This window comes from Manis pentadactyla, chromosome 13, assembly GCF_030020395.1.
Source record: "Manis pentadactyla isolate mManPen7 chromosome 13, mManPen7.hap1, whole genome shotgun sequence".
Classification (NCBI taxonomy): Eukaryota; Metazoa; Chordata; class Mammalia; order Pholidota; family Manidae; genus Manis; species Manis pentadactyla.
Genome location: NC_080031.1, coordinates 101,997,695 through 102,012,492, shown reverse-complemented (window position 1 = coordinate 102,012,492; position 14,798 = coordinate 101,997,695). Strand labels below are relative to the sequence as shown.

Below are 14,798 nucleotides of genomic sequence, written 5' to 3'. Positions count from 1 at the left end.
TGATGAGATCATACTTTCTTTTTTTAAAAAAAGATTGATCCCTCTGGCTATTTAGTGAACAATGGGTTGGAGAGGAGCAGAGTGGAAGCAAGGAAACCGATCCTAGACCAGGGGACTGATAATGGCAGCTCAGACTAGGCTGGTGGTTTTGGAAATTGAGAGTTGATCAGTAGGAGATGCATTTTAGAAATAGAATCTATAGGACTTGCTGATGGGTAGAATGTGGGAGTAGGAGAAAGGGTGCGTGCACTCGCTCTGGGTTTCTGACTTTCCTAACTGGATGGAGAGGTACCGTTTAGTATGTCACCTGGGGAAGGTGATGGGAAGGATAAAGTTGAAGGATCCTTTTAAAAAGTTTGAGGTAGCTATTAGATGTACAATTGGAGGTGTCAATGGGCTGTTGGAAATGTGAATCTAGAGTTTAGGGCTGCAGATAACCAACCACCTTTTCCAAGCCAGGGATGTGAGGGCCAAGGACAGGTGAGGAGATGAGGAGAAGGGAGTGTGGATCCTCAGAAAGCAATGCTGGGGCTGGTAGATTCTGGGGTAGAGAGCCTGGAAGGCAGACACTAAGGGTAACTGAGGCCCCTGGCTCATCTCCCAGCTCACACCCACTCGCTAGTATCCTTTAGTTTCTACTGGTCCAGGACGCGCCTGTCTGCCTCTGGGACTGGGTCCTTCCTGGCTCCAGAAGGCTTTCTCACTCGCACGCAGGCTGGCTTTTCCAGTTGGGTGGGAATTGGGAATAGGTTTTGGACCAGCCCTGCTTCCCTCATCAGATGCATCTTCGCTTAGGCATCCAGTGACTCAGTTTCCCTGGTCCCAGATTGAGTTCCTCGCCATCCTTCACCCTTCGAGCAGGGACTCGAAATCTGCATATGTAAATGATGATTAGAAATAATTACGAGTTGAGTCAGCGGCTCCACTACAAATAGAACCTAGGCGTCTTAACTCAGAAACCTGGGTTCTCCCTCGTCCAGCGGACGCGGCGTCCACCCGGCGGCCCGGATCCTTTCCGGGGTTTCGGAGCAGTAACGACGTTTAGTTCCTCCGTGGCCCCCGCGCGCTTCCCAAGCCCCAGCGGAGGTGGGGAGAGCGCGGAGCCGGGCCCCAGCCGGGGAGGGGCTTCGAGGGGGCGGGGCCCCGGAGGGGCGGGGCTCCACCGAGTTCCGGAGTCGAGTAGCTGCCTGGGCCGGAGCGGAGATGCAGCCGCCGCCCCGAAAAGTGAGCTCTGCCTGGGAATGGGGACTCCTGGAGGGCCGAGGGAGCGGTAGGGGCTGAGAGGACGCCGGGCCTGCGGTGGGGGGCGAGGAGGAGGAAGGGTCAGGGCCCGAACCAGAAGCGACCGAGCAAATAGCCCCGCCCCGCCCCGGCCCCGCCCCCTCCCCGCTCCCTGCGCGCAGTTTTTTCGGGTCCGCGCGCCAAGGGGGCTTCATCTTCTCACCCGCGCAGGTGAAGCCGGCCCAGGAGGTGAAGCTCCGTTTCCTGGAGCAGCTGAACATCCTCCAGACCCGGCAGCAGAGAGAGGCGGAGCTGCTGGAAGACATCAGGTAGCCCCCGACCTCCTCCACATGCCCCCGCTCGCACCGTCTCGCGCCCCGCCTCTCCCCCAGCATGAAACGGGCGGGGCGGGGCGGGGGGCACGGGTGAGAGCGCTCGGCCCTCACCCTAGGCCCGCCTCTCCAACGCCGGCGAAGAATGATCCTGGCTCCCACCCCGGCACACATACACAGGGACGCTCCCTCAAGCCCCTTGACCCTCCACCATTCCCTCCACCCCTGTAATCAAGTTTAGGGCAGAATCCCCCCTCGCTCTTCCACACCTGTTGGAAGGCTGGCGGGCAGTGTACCCAGGCCCCCATCAGCCCTCACCTCCGAGCCCACAGAGGGCTCCCGGGTGTGGGGAGGATCCTGCTGGGGCTGAGCAGTGAGGTGAGGCTGTCCTGTGCTGCGGCCGCCCGAGGTGATCTCAAGGACTCTCCCTCCAGTCTTATTCCTTCCTATTACAGTCACACGCTAGGCCTGGCTGCCCTCTTCTTCCTGCCCAAGCTGAAGGGAGGATTGAGGGTGGGAAAACAGGACCAAAAGTAATAACAGCACCTCACCCTGCCAATTTCCACAGATCCTACAGCAAGCAGAGGGCAGCCATTGAGCGGGAGTATGGGCAGGTATGGGACTCCTTACTCTGGACATTCTCTTTTGTTCCAGCTTCCTTTACACCACCAGCAAGGTCCCTCCACACATATCCCTATTCTGGTCAAGAGCAAAGGCCTAGATTCTGGCAGCTCTGTGTCAAAACTCTGCCGTGCTACTTATTATTAGCTGTGTGACCTTGGACAAGTTACTTAGCTTTTCTGGGCCTCAGTTTCTTTCTCTGTAACGTGGGAATAATAATCGCACCTTCATGTAGGGTTGTTGTGAGGGTGGAATAAGTTAATGCATGTAAAGCATTTAACAAAGTGAGTGGCACTAATATGCAACCAGTGAATGGCGTTATTATTTTCTGATCCCATATTCTCCCTGTTGGGGAGAGTCTGTGAAGGGGAACTGGATCTGTGATGACTTTCCCACCAGGCACTCCAGAAATTGGCTGGGCCATTCCTGAAGAGAGAAGGGCACCGGAGTGGGGAGATAGACAGCAGGTGGGTCCCAGGAGTGGGGGAAGGCCAAGAAGGGATGAGGAGCTATGGAGGATCGTAGGACTCTATGGAGGCAAAGGCCCAGTGAGGGGGAGGGCACGTGAGCTGCAGGTAGAGCTGACACAGCAGCAGGAGGCGAGCTGACCCAGCAAGGACACTGTGGGTGGGAGCGGAGGACATGAGTGATCCTTGTGGCTGAGCTAATGGGCTGATCGATTGATGGGCTCCCAGACAAGGGGGATGGGAAAGCACTCTTGTCTCCCATGGTGTGTGTGTGGGGGGGTGCGGGGTGGCCTCGCGAAGCTTTGGAGAGCTCCCCTCCTCAACATAAACCTTCTCTGGGAGAGGCAGGATGGTGTTTGGTGCCTGGCGCTGCCTGCTGGATGCCACCGTGGCTGGGGGCCAAGCCCGGCTCCAGGCGTCTGACCGGTACCGTGACCTGGCAGGGGGCACAGGGCGGAGTGCCAAGGAGCAGATGCTTAGGAAGGTACAGCTCAGAGGATGGGTGAAGGAAGGGCCGGCTTGGGGCTGGAGGCGGTCTGGGTGAGGACTGTGTGTGTCTGTGTCCCTAGGGAGCAGAGAGCCTCCAGAGGGCCCAGGCAGAGGTGCTGCAGTCTGTCCGGGAGCTGAGCCGAAGTCGGAAGCTGTATGGGCAGCGGGAACGCGTGTGGGCCTTGGCACAGGAGAAGGCGGCTGATGTCCAAGCCAGGTGGAGTCACAGGGAGTTAGGAAGCCTGGTGGGTGGGGAGTGGGGCCAGGGCACCACAGCTGGGACCAACCTCAACTCCTGTCCCTTGCCTGCACAGGCTGAACCGAAGTGATCATGGGCTGTTCCACACTCGGACCAGTCTCCAGAAACTCAGCACCAAGGTTCGGGGGTGTGGGCAGGAGTGGGGGCAGGGAAGAGGTGGGCAGAGTAGTTTAGTGGTTTGGAACCCAGGTGCATAAGTCTCAGAGACTGGGGTGAATTCAGACGTCCCCATTTCCTCAGTGTGTGACCTTGGTTAACTTGATTTCTCTGAGCCTCATTTTATTCATCCATAAAATGGAAATAGTACCTTTCTTTTTCATTCCTTTCATATGCATTTATTGAAGACTTCTATGTATTAGGCATTGCTCTAAACACTGGGGATACAGTGGAGAACACTACTAATGGATTGCCTGCCCTCACAGCCTAGTGAGGGGAGGCAGTAAATAAACAAATACATAACCAGATTAAATTAAAATAAACCAAGGTGCTATGATAAAGGGTAACAGGGGGTGTAATTTAGAGGGAAAGCCTCTCTGAACAGGTGGCCTGAGTGCCCAGAAGGAGCCAGCCATGCAGAGATGTAGGTGAAGGACCATTCCAGGAAGAGGGGATGGCGAGTGCAGAGGCTCCGGGGTGGGAGTAAGTTTGTAGGCTTGAGCTGAGGGAAGGCTAGTGTGGCTGGAGCATTGTGAGCAAGGGACAAGCAAGCACTGTGAAAAGAGATCAGAGAGATGGCAGGGGCCAGCTCATGTTGGACCTGGTAGAGAAAAGTGAGCAAAGTTGGGATTTTAAATGTATGGGATGCCGCTAGAGGATTTTGAGGAGGAGTTGTGAGTATGTCAAAAGTTTAATATAGTGCCAGGCAGGTAGTAAGCACTTAATAATGTGAGAATCCATTCTGGATCTGGGTTGGCTTTGGAAGAACTCCAGGGTCCATGGCGCCTGTTGACACCTGTCTTCCCCTCCTAGCTGTCCGTCCAATCGGCCCAGTACTCCCAACAGCTGAGAGCAGCCCGAAATGAGTACCTTCTCAACTTGGTGGCCACCAATGCCCACCTTGACCACTACTACCAGGAGGAACTGCCAGCCCTGCTCAAGGCCAGTCCCAGCCCAGATACCCCTGCCTCTTAGTGGGAATGAAAGAGAGGGCTTCTCCCTGCTTCCCACCACCATCAGGCTGGGTGGTACCAGGGACCTAGCCTGTTTAGAGTGGATAGAAGAGACATACTTGGGTTCTGCTTCTGCTTCTTGCTGGCTGCATGACCTTGTGCAGGACCCTCTAAACCCCCAGCTTCCTCCTCAGGGAAAACTGCTCTGCCTACTTTATAAGACCAGTGGGGCTCCAGGGAGAGAAGGGATGTGAAAATGCTTTTTAAACTGTTAAGTGCTGTGCACACGAGGGTCTATAATTAGAAACAATACTGACGTCTTATTCCTTCCCTCTTTCCCGTCCCTAATGCCTATCACCCACCCAAGCCTGATCAGAGAGCCTGCTTTGCAGTAGAGGAGGGGGGAATGGTGGTGTCAGTTTCTCGGGGTTCTCCCCAGGCCCTGGTCAGCGAGCTGCTGGAACACTTGAGGGACCCCCTGACCTTACTGAGCCGCACTGAACTGGAAGCTGCAGAGATGGCCTTGCAGCATGCCCGCCGGGGGGGCCAGGCAACCTCCCAGGTGAGAGCTGTGCCCTGTAGGAGCTCCCCAGAGATCCTCTGTACCCTTCTCTCCAGTCCAGACCACCTCTGCATAGCTGCCCCTTATCTCCTCACCTTGTCCTCTTTCTTCCAAGAAGGGCTGGGGACAGGACTGGACAGAGAGCCAGTGAGTGACTGACTTTGACTTTTTCCAATCCCCAGGTAAGCTGGGAGCAGGATGTGAAGCTCTTTCTTCAGGAGCCCGGAGCGTTTTCCCCCACACCACCTCAGCAGTTTCAGCCAGCAGGGACTGACCAGGTGAGACCTCGTTTGCTGGAACCAGGCCAAATGTAAAGGGGACTGTGGTTTAAGCCTTCTCTCCATTATCCTTGTCCTGATAGTAACTTAGCAACTGTTAAACCTTAAAGAAGGGGTTTCTGAACTCCACTTCACCTCCCTTCCACCAGGACACAAATTAGCATGCTTCCTTCCACCTTTCTGTCCCTTCACTCTGCTGTCCTCTTCATTCTTCCTCACACCAGAGCCCTTTCTGGGTCTCTCTGTGTCTGTCTACATGAATGCACACCTGTGTCGGTGGACATGTATGATGTGTCCCTGTGCCTCTTTGTCCCTGTCCCTCGTAGCCAGGACAGAGAGAAGAAAAAAGGAGGGATCTGAAGGGAAGTGTTGTAGAGAAGGAGCAGCCTCAGGTCCCCCTCACAGCATCCCCGTTCATTCAGGTGTGCGCCCTGGAGCTGGAAGGGGATGCAGGAGGCGCCACTGGGGAGAGTGGCCTGGAGAAAGAGGTTCAGCGCTGGACGAGTCGAGCTGCCCGAGACTACAAGATCCAGAACCATGGGCATCGGGTGAGGGTGGGGGGCGCAGGTTGTGGGTGGGCGAGAGCAGCTGAGTGACGGGGATACTGGGGTCACTGGGGATGTCATGGGGCTGCAAGCAGGAGGGGAGGGGAAGTATTTTAAGCCAATAGTATGCCGCAGTAGTTAAAGCACAGCTTTTGAAGCTAGACCTACCTGGGTTCACATCCTGCTCTGTTAATTCCTGATTCTATAACCCTGAGTAAGGGAGTGACTTAATCTCTCTGGACCTCAGTTTCCTCATCATTAAAGTAGGGCTAATAATAGCTCCCACCTCATAGGGAGGAGTAAATAACATAATCAATGTGAAGCGAATAGCGAAATGCCAGGTCCATAGTAAGCTGTGCCCCGTGGTGTGTCCATCCACCCTGTCCTCTGCCTTCCCGACCAGGTGCTGCAGCGGCTGGAGCAGAGGCGGCAGCAGGCTCCAGAGCGGGAGGTTCCAGGCATAGAACAGCGGCTGCAGGAAGTGAGGGAGAGCGTACGGCGGGCACAGGTGAGGCACAGGCCTGGTGGGTAGGCCCCGCGTGGAGATCCCACCTCCTCAGGCAACATTCCTCCACCACCCCTTGGTCTGGCGGTGGGCGGGGACAGGCAAGAGGAAGAGGCGGGCGTGCCGAGGGAGCCTCCACTCACCTCCCAAAGGCAGGCCAGCTTGATCCCTTTCCCCTGCCAGGTGAGCCAGGTGAAGGGGGCAGCCCGGTTGGCCCTGCTGCAGGGGGCTGGCCTGGATGTGCAGCACTGGCTGAAGCCAGCCATGACACAGGCCCAGGACGAGGTGGAGCAGGAGCGACGGCTCAGTGAGGCCCGGCTGTCCCAGAGGGACCTCTCCCCCACGGTGAGCTGCTTCCGCTCCCTGCCCATACACCCCCAGGAGGGTCAAACCCCTATAAAATGGGAATCACAGTAGGACCTAACTCAAAGCGTTAAATGAAGTCACTGAAGTGTTGAGTCTTAAGTATAATAGCAGAGAGAGTCCTCAACAAACTTTTATTATGAGTATAGGCTGGTGGTTATGAACTAAGGCTCTGAGGGCAGCCTGTAAGCAGGTTGAGGACCAGTCACTCCACTTACTAGCTGTGTGATCTTGGAAAGTGACTTAACTTTTCTGAGCCTCAGTTTCCTCATAGGTGAAATGAAGTTATGCAAACTAACACCGAGTTATGAAGATTAAACAAGATGATATATATAAGATACTTAGCATTGTGCCTGGCACAAGTAAGGGATGGGGGACAGTCAAGTCCTGAATCCTTCCTTGTGCGGCCCAGGCAGGGCATGAGGATGAGGATGTACTGTAACTCTGCCATTATCGTTAGTCTTACCCTCCTCTGTGGTGCTTTTGCTTGTGATAAAGGTGAACCATGGGTGGCACCACCTTGGAGAAGGATTTGCTGGTTCTTTAAGGGTAGGATGGAGAAGTGGAAGATACAGTGGGCACTTGAGAGTGGAATCCCCCAGTGATGTCTGTTCTCTGCCCCCCTCCAGGCTGAGGATGCTGAGCTCTCTGACTTTGAGGAATGTGAGGAGACAGGCGAGCTCTTTGAGGAGCCTGCCCCTCCAGCCCTGGCCACCAGGCCCCTCCCCTGTCCTGCCCATGTGGTGTTTGGCTATCAGGTGTGAATGGGGGTGGGGACCTCAGGCAGGCAGGGATGGGGGACAGTCAAGTCCTGAATCCTTCCTTGTGGGGCCCAGGCAGGGCGTGAGGATGAGCTGACCATCACAGAGGGAGAGTGGCTGGAGGTCATAGAGGAGGGAGATGCCGATGAATGGGTCAAGGTGGGTACGGTCCTTGGGCTCTAACCTTGCAGGGGGGCAGTGGGAGGGGCTTCGCAAGGACCCAGCCAGGCAAAGCTAAAAGCCTGAGTGAAGGAGGGCCCGGGTTCTGACTGCCGAGGCATGTCTTCTGTCTGTTCATATTTCTGGGTGAGCAGGCTCGGAACCAACACGGTGCAGTAGGCTTTGTCCCTGAGCAGTATCTCAACTTCCCGGACCTCTTCTTCCCCAAGAGTGGCCACAACAGTGATAATCCCTCTGGGACAGAACCCACAGGTCAGAAAGGGAAATTCTAGGTCAGGGGACCCTGGGTCTGGAAACGAACTACTGAGTGGTTGTGGCCCTGGGGTGTCATGGTCCTGGGGCACCACTGCCCACCTCCTCCCCTCACCATCTCTCCTGGACTTCTGCAGCATTCCTAGCCCGTGCCCTGTACAGCTACATGGGACAGAGTGCAGAGGAGCTGAGCTTCCCCGAGGGGGCGCTCATCCGCCTGCTCCCCCGGGCCCAGGATGGAGTGGATGACGGCTTCTGGAGGGGAGAATTTGGAGGCCATGTTGGGGTTTTCCCCTCCCTACTGGTGGAGGAGCTGCTTGGCCCCCCAGGGCCACCTGAACTCTCAGACCCTGAAGAGGTAAGGCTTCCTTCTCCCTCGGTCCCCGGGCATCCCTGGGTTGAGCTTCCCACTCTAGTGAGGCCCTGTTTTCATCTTAATGCCCCCTTCCACCTCCAGGTTTGCATCCTATAGCGGCTTGGGCTTCCTCTTCTCCTTTGGCTGGGCAGAGAAAAGGGAAACCATAGCAGTGTTCCTAAGAGATTGGCAGTCCTCTAGTGCCGGACAGATCTGAGTTCTGATTCCTATTGTATTACCATGGGCAGTGATTTAACCTCTCAGCTTATTTCTCCACGTGTAAATCAGGGATAATACCTGCTTCAGCAAGCAAACTATCATGATCAGAGATAATGGTGGTAAAGCCCTTAGGAGATGCTTTAATATACAGTACATATTGTTATGGTGGGCCAGAGCCTAGGGTGTCAGGAGACCCGAATTCTAGCCACGACTCTGTCACTAACTGGCTCTGTGATTTTGATAGCTGGCTTAACCTGAGTCCCACCTCTAACATAGGCATAAAAAAAATCCCTAATTCATGGAGTGGTGGTGAGGAGTGAATGAATTAGTGCCTGTGAAGTGACAGCAGATGCCTGGGTCATAGTGAGTGTCCGTACATAGTAGCTGTTGGTATGTGTATCAGCTGCAGCTCCCACCTGGATACAAGCCTTTGGCCGTTCTCTGTGTTGGCAAGTGATGGGACAGGAATTGAAGATGGGGTGAGAGGAAAAGCTGGTGAAACCTTCCCACATGCCAGGAATCACTGTGTACTTCCCATCCCCAGGTGCTGCCATCTCCTTCTCCTCCCAGCTTCTCTCCTCCTGCTCCCACCTCCGCTTTGGATGGACCCCCTGCACCTGTCCTGCCTGTGGGTGAGTAGCGAGAATTGGGATCCCTGGGAGGGGAAGAGAAGGAAAGGATGAGGAAGTTCAGGACTCCTACGTTACCCTCAGCTCCTCTGTCTGCCCTCAGGAGCCTCCTCTATCAGCATAATGAAGCGTGATGGTAAGAAGATCTTGGGCTTTGGGGCCAGCTCCCCTGTTCAAACTCCACTGTGTGACTTCCTGGTGTGTGGTTTGGGATGGGATATTTAACCTGTCTGGGCCTTTATAGAGTGAGGAGAAAGGGCCCTACCCTACCCCATGGGTGTTGTGCAAATTAGTAAGCCATCTAGAGGGCCCGGCATTGGGCCTGGCATATAGCAAGCATGTGAGGAGTAGCTATTTTCTCATTATTAGTATTTTAAAAATCAGCCAGCTTCTCTCATGGTGTTTTCCCAGTATGCATCTCCTGCCTTTCATGGTCTTGAATCCTGCAGACACCTTGGTTTGTGTCATCATTTTCCTTCTTGGAATGTCCTCCTTTTCTGAAACCTTCTGGTTCTTCCCCTTTCTTCACAGAGCCTCCCTCCCTGATCGTGAAGACTGCTGTGAGCATTTTCTGTACCCCCTTCTCCAGCATCTGTAATTCACTGAATGATTTAGGAACCACTCATTCATTGTGTTTGTTTTACTCACTGCCAGCTCTTGCGACAGTGGCACACTGTAAATATTTGTTGAATTAATGAATAGTCACTAATCTGGGCCATAGATTTCATCCATCCATCCATCCTCAACACTTACTGGGCACCTGCTGTATAATCAGCCCTGCTCGAGGTATCAGAGAAGGGGAGGTGTGATTCACAGCACCCGCCTCCATCCCCAGTGGTTGTCAGGAACTCAATAGTGAAAATGCCAACAAAGTCTGGAGGCTGACTTGTAGTTCTTGCTTCCAGACCAAGATCTGGAGTGCCCTGGACCCCTGGACACGATGGCACCTCGACTCAGGCCGGTAAGGGCCACTTCCTTGGAGGAGACTGGAGGGGGTTGGCCACTCCAGCTTGTCCTGTTTTGTCTGCGGGGCTGAGGGAATGGACAGATACTCCCAAGGGAGACTTCTAGAGCGCTGACTGTGTGTTCCCTACAGATGCGTCCACCACCTCCCCCACCAGCTAAGGCCCCGGATCCTGGCCACCCGGATCCTCTCACCTGACGCCAGGGGATCACTGCCCCCCAGTGGTGCTGCTGCCCGTAACTCCACGCTGTCAGAGACTATCCCCTCAATGACCTGGAGTGTCACAGCCAAAAGCTGGAATCTCCCCCATTACCGCTCTCACTTCCCAGGAGTAGAAACTTCCCCTCTCCCTATTTCTGGGACTGGAACTTCCTCCTTTTTCCCCATCACCCACCTGCCATCTCTAGGCCTGAAGTATCCCCTTTTCTTCTGCCACCACCCCATCTCTAGGGTGGCTAAATACCCTGAAATCTCTGGGGCTGGAACCCATTCAGAAAAGTCTCGAGTGGCTCCAACCCATTTGGGTCTCCACCCTGACCCACCCCACTCCAGATGCCGGGTCACTGGGGTTGGGGGCTGGGACAGGGGCGGTCCTGTTAGAAGGAGCTGAAGCCGGTATGCGAAGCAGCTGTAATCGTCTGTGCGGATTTATTGACAGTGAATAAAGGACACGAAGCCCAAGCCAGGGCCTGGGCCTCTTGTGCCAGAAGGGCAGGGAGGGCCTAAGGTGCTATTGCTTTAGGGGCCCGCCCAAGGGCAGGGCCTGCTCCCAGCTGCCGCACTAGCATACGGAGCGAGGTGATGGGGAAGGCAGAGGCCCGGTGGCAGGCAGGGGAAGGGAAAGAGACTGAGGGGCAGGGTTGAGGGGCACTTCTCCCGAGGTCTCCCAGCTTGGGACCGTGGGACTCCAGGTGGAAGTAGGGCTGGTCCCTCAGCTGGGGGGCCGTGCTGTCCAGCGGAGAGGATGGCCTTCATGCCCACCCCTCCCCCACCAGCTGGTAGTCTGTCAGCGCAATGAAGAAGGAGGCTTGGAGGAGAGGAAGGGTAACAGGGTTGCCTCCTGTTCAAGCGGTGTGCCCGCTTTTCCCCGGGGGCTGCAGGACTTTGCCTATCCCCTGGAGCGCATGCCCACTCCCCACCACCAAACCAAGGTATCTGTAGCAAAGGCTGAGTCCGGGGTTCCAGGGAGCCATGGGCTTAGGTAGTTTAAGTAGGGGGTGGGAGGATAAGATTCTCTGACTTGGGGCCCAGGCAGACTCACCTCACACACCCCCTGCTCCCTGTGGTGTGGATACCTGAGAGAGAGGAGGGGTCAACAGTGGGAGAACAGGACATAAGTCATATCAGTGCCCCCCAACCCCAGAGGGCAGTAACTGCTGAGCCCATCAAGCCCTCTGCGGCCCTGGCCATGTCTTCATACCTGGTGATCTGAGGTGGCCGGTTTGCTTGGCTGTCCATTTGCTGCTTGACTGGTCAGCCCTGGGCTTGGACCCCTCCCTCCCGCCCCGCGAGTTGGCTCTTCAGAGGCTCCAGGGTTCCCCTCAAGTGCACAAGGGGCCAGGCTGCTGTCCCTCAGTCTTCTGTTCTGCACTGGGGGACTAGCGAGGGCCTGGGGCTGTGGCCTCTCGGTGGGCAGGTTCTCCATGGCAGGCATCCCTGCCCTTGGCTGTCCTCCCCCAGACCCCTGACTGCCCCCTAGGTCCTGCCCCCCACCAGACCCCCAGCTCCTGTCCGTGGGAGAGCCATCGCGATGCTCATGCAGCCCATAGCGCTTCTCAATGTGTGTCACTCGGAACCTGGAAGAAGTAACAGTGGGGCTTAGGACTCAGAGACTGGCCCTTTCCTCCAACCAGTGACATCGTGGGTTTGATGGCCACTTCCCTCTGGCTTAGAGCAGGGGACACCTCAGCTTTTAGGTACATTGTGCAGCCTGACTCCTACTGTAGGAGAAACAAGTCCAGGAGGAAAGACCTGGGACCCATCTTTGGAGTCAGGGGCCTGATCATTGGGGCCCCCACCTCAACATCCCTTGCCCTGGGGGCCTCTCTCCACACCTGCCCACAGAGAACACGGTGGTCTCCCCAGGCCGGGGGCGGCCCTTTCCTTCCTTGGAACGTCCCTGACGAACAAGTGGGGGCCTCTTGTTGCGGCTGCAGTGTATGCAGGGTGCTGCTGAGCCCAGGTGCACTGTGTGATGATGGGAGGGAGCTCCGTCCTGTAGGCTGGAGGCGGCATCCACACTAGACAATCGGAAGGAAGGGAGCAGGGGTGACTTTCCCATTGCTCTTCCTGTTCTATTTGCTTTGGTTCTTTCAGTGTGCTCCTTAAGCCCCCAGATGCCCTATTTTCTCCAGACCCCAACATTCCTTTCTTGTCTTTATCTAATAAACTCAGTATTAAGATGTTAGTGACCATGTGTCCTCCCTCCCAGGGCTGGTTGCTAAAAAGAGGACAATGCTTAACCCAAAGGAATGGCACAAGGAGTAAATGTTAGGCTTGATGGTATCCCGATGGGAGGCATGGTTCGGAGGACTCAGGATTTCTACAGAACTTCTTTCTTCCTATAGGTGCGCCAACCTTGCCTGTCTTCAGAGTCCAGATGTGCAAGGAGACTGGGAGAGGGTTGTGCTGGAGGAGAGGGTACTCTCCAAGGCAGGCTAAGTCATACTGGCCCTTGTTTCCAGCTCACCTGGACAGCTGTACTGTCCCTTCTCCTTCACTGTCCCCCAGCATCTCCTTCAAGGCCTCAGCATTGGCTGAGGGAAGAAGGAAAACGGGGAGTCAGTGGAGGTGGAGGTCTGGGCAAGAGAAAGTTGAGGAGTGGTGGGGCAAGGGGCTGGCCTGTACCCACCTTCATTTTGGATGATGCAGCGAACAATCCTCTCTACGGTGTCCTCATTCATGTCGTCGTCGTCCTCAGCTGAAGGATGAAAACGGTTGGCAGGGAAGCAGGAAATGAGTCAGCTTTTGGGGGACAACACTACCTGGGAACTCCTGTGGCTTACTGCTCAAGACATAGCCCCTCGCCTGTCTATGCATCGTGCGGAACATTAGCATTTCAGGGGCCACGGCAGAAAAGCTGGGAGAGTCAATGGAAGCCCCAAACTACCAACAGTGGGCCCTTCCCACCCATACCGCCTCTCTAGCCTTGCCTCCAGGGTGGTGTCACCCCACTTGCTGACTCCAGAAAGCACGGGTAGGCCCAAGGCTCGGTCGCGATTTGGCCTGGGTCTCTTGGTCAGGAGGGCAGATGGGGAAGATGTGTGAAGAAGGGTGAGGGGGAGAGGTAACGGGGCCGGTTTTAGGCCCCCCACTCACGGGGCTGGAGCTGGGCATCGTCAGGCTCGGAGCCCCTGGACGTGCGGCAGCGGTAGCCCTTCTTCTTGAGCACGTGGCAGATCATGAAGCCTACCAGGCCCATGAGGAAGAAGACCAGCACAAGCAGGAAGAGCATGTACAGCCCATGCTGGGGCGGCTCCAGGTCAGGCTGTGGTTCCGACATGAGGCCCCGGGGGGCGGGCGCGGGCCAGGGCGCCTCCTGGGGTTAGGGGGCTGCAGCTGGGAACGGGAGGAGGGATAGGAACGCCGTCCTCAGGATCTGAAACCGGGAAGCCTTGGCGGTCCGGCCCCACCCCCTACCCAACCCGAGGAGCTGTCCGGGCCAGGGGTGCTGGTCCGGGCCAGGGGTGCCAGACGGCGGCTGCGCAAGCCCTCTTCCACCACCCTGGTCCCGCTCCCCTGATACCCACAGCGTCCCCCTTTCCAGCTTGTCCGGCGTTTAAGTCCCTCCCAAGGACACTGCAGAGCGCGACGGGCCGGGATTCTCGGGCGGCCGGCGCAAGAATCGCGCCTGAGTCAGCGTCCGCACCTCCGCGCCGCCCTGAGCCAGGCCTTTGCAGCCCCCTCCCCAGCCTGTACTCCCGCGCTTCGTCCCCCCTTTCGGCTCCTCCTGTCCTGACCACCCGGCCCACCCGGTACCGGTGGTTTGGTTCCGGCTCCGGCTCCGGCTCGGGTTCCGGCTCCAGGGGCGTCCTAGTCCGGCTCAGGGCCCCCGACGCCCTCCCGGCGCTCATCCCTTGCTTCCTCCGCCTCCCGCTTGGCCGCCTCGCTGGCTCCCGGCTGCGGCTGCAGACACCGGTGCCGCGGCAGGCGAGGGGAGGGAAGGACGGATAGGGAAGACGGCCGGTGGGGAGCGGCGGCAGGCTCCGACAACGCCGGCCCCGGGAAGGGGAGGAGGTGGGGGGCGCCGCGGCGGCCGCCCAGGGTTCCCGAACGCCTTGGCCCACCGCCGGTCCGGGGCCGGGTGGGTGGGGGCGGAGCGCAGGTGTGTGGGGCGGGAACGAGAGCCCCGCGCTCTTGTGAGCGCAAGTGTGGCGCGCGCGTGACTGCGCCGGCCCCCCCCGGGAGAGAGTGCGGTGCGGAGCCCGGGTCCGGGCGGGGAGAACGGGCAGTCAGGCGAGAGCGCTCTCCGCTGGTCTATCCTGTACGGCTGGCGCGGCTCCTGCCCTCAGATGCGCCGGCCGAGTGCACAGCCGGAATCTTCCCGGCGGGCGGAGGGAAGCCGGCTTTCCGCGCCCGAGAGGCGCGGCGTGGCCGGTTCTCCGGAGCCTTCTAGAGCGGTGACCACGGCTTGCGACCCGTTTGGGGCAGGTGGCTGGACAGGATGGCTTGGCTTCCCGAGGATTTG

The 14,798-nt window shown here is 57.1% G+C and overlaps 2 protein-coding genes across 5 annotated transcripts; one reads left to right on the top strand and one right to left on the bottom strand.

Annotated features, from left to right (window-relative positions):
* The first annotated feature begins 988 nt into the window (after positions 1 to 988).
* On the top strand, positions 989 to 10,792 carry FCHSD1 (FCH and double SH3 domains 1). Of its 2 annotated transcripts, XM_036895462.2 has the most exons (20): positions 989 to 1,224; positions 1,453 to 1,550; positions 2,122 to 2,167; positions 2,574 to 2,641; positions 2,990 to 3,125; positions 3,211 to 3,347; positions 3,445 to 3,508; positions 4,359 to 4,487; positions 4,938 to 5,060; positions 5,243 to 5,338; positions 5,761 to 5,886; positions 6,287 to 6,391; positions 6,572 to 6,733; positions 7,381 to 7,509; positions 7,588 to 7,671; positions 7,827 to 7,944; positions 8,082 to 8,302; positions 9,063 to 9,150; positions 10,053 to 10,108; positions 10,244 to 10,792. In XM_036895462.2, the coding sequence occupies exons 1-20, from the start codon at positions 1,204 to 1,206 to the stop codon at positions 10,307 to 10,309; spliced, it is 2,073 nt and encodes a 690-aa protein (XP_036751357.2). In that variant the 5' UTR covers positions 989 to 1,203; the 3' UTR covers positions 10,310 to 10,792. The 2 variants fall into 2 exon arrangements, with proteins under 2 accessions (XP_036751357.2, XP_036751374.2); XM_036895479.2 differs by lacking the exons at positions 989 to 1,224; positions 2,574 to 2,641.
* RELL2 (RELT like 2) lies at positions 10,737 to 14,204 on the bottom strand. Of its 3 annotated transcripts, none has more exons than XM_036895491.2 (8): positions 14,090 to 14,204; positions 13,430 to 13,669; positions 12,963 to 13,031; positions 12,801 to 12,867; positions 12,166 to 12,351; positions 11,532 to 11,907; positions 11,373 to 11,406; positions 10,737 to 11,138 (listed from the first exon to the last, which is right to left on the bottom strand). In XM_036895491.2, exons 2-7 carry the CDS (start codon positions 13,611 to 13,613, stop codon positions 11,374 to 11,376), a joined length of 915 nt encoding a protein of 304 aa, XP_036751386.2. In that variant the 5' UTR covers positions 13,614 to 13,669; positions 14,090 to 14,204; the 3' UTR covers positions 10,737 to 11,138; position 11,373. The 3 variants fall into 3 exon arrangements, with proteins under 3 accessions (XP_036751386.2, XP_036751392.2, XP_036751399.2); XM_036895497.2 differs by having other exon boundaries at positions 14,083 to 14,197; XM_036895504.2 differs by lacking the exon at positions 14,090 to 14,204 and adding an exon at positions 13,861 to 13,979.
* Between the last annotated feature and the right edge of the window lie 594 nt (positions 14,205 to 14,798).

Excerpts from the sequence above, each read along its gene's own strand:
- FCHSD1 (XM_036895462.2), top strand. The coding sequence starts at position 1,204 with ATGCAGCCGCCGCCCCGAAAA. Across the intron at positions 6,392-6,571 it reads AGAGCGTACGGCGGGCACAG|GTGAGCCAGGTGAAGGGGGC; the intron begins GTGAGGCACAGG and ends TTCCCCTGCCAG. Across the intron at positions 7,945-8,081 it reads CTCTGGGACAGAACCCACAG|CATTCCTAGCCCGTGCCCTG; the intron begins GTCAGAAAGGGA and ends GGACTTCTGCAG.
- RELL2 (XM_036895491.2), bottom strand. The coding sequence starts at position 13,613 with ATGTCGGAACCACAGCCTGACCTGGAGCCGCCCCAGCATGGGCTGTAC. Across the intron at positions 12,868-12,962 it reads CTGCATCATCCAAAATGAAG|CCAATGCTGAGGCCTTGAAG; the intron begins GTGGGTACAGGC and ends TTCTTCCCTCAG. Across the intron at positions 11,407-11,531 it reads CGGCCACCTCAGATCACCAG|GTATCCACACCACAGGGAGC; the intron begins GTATGAAGACAT and ends CCTCTCTCTCAG.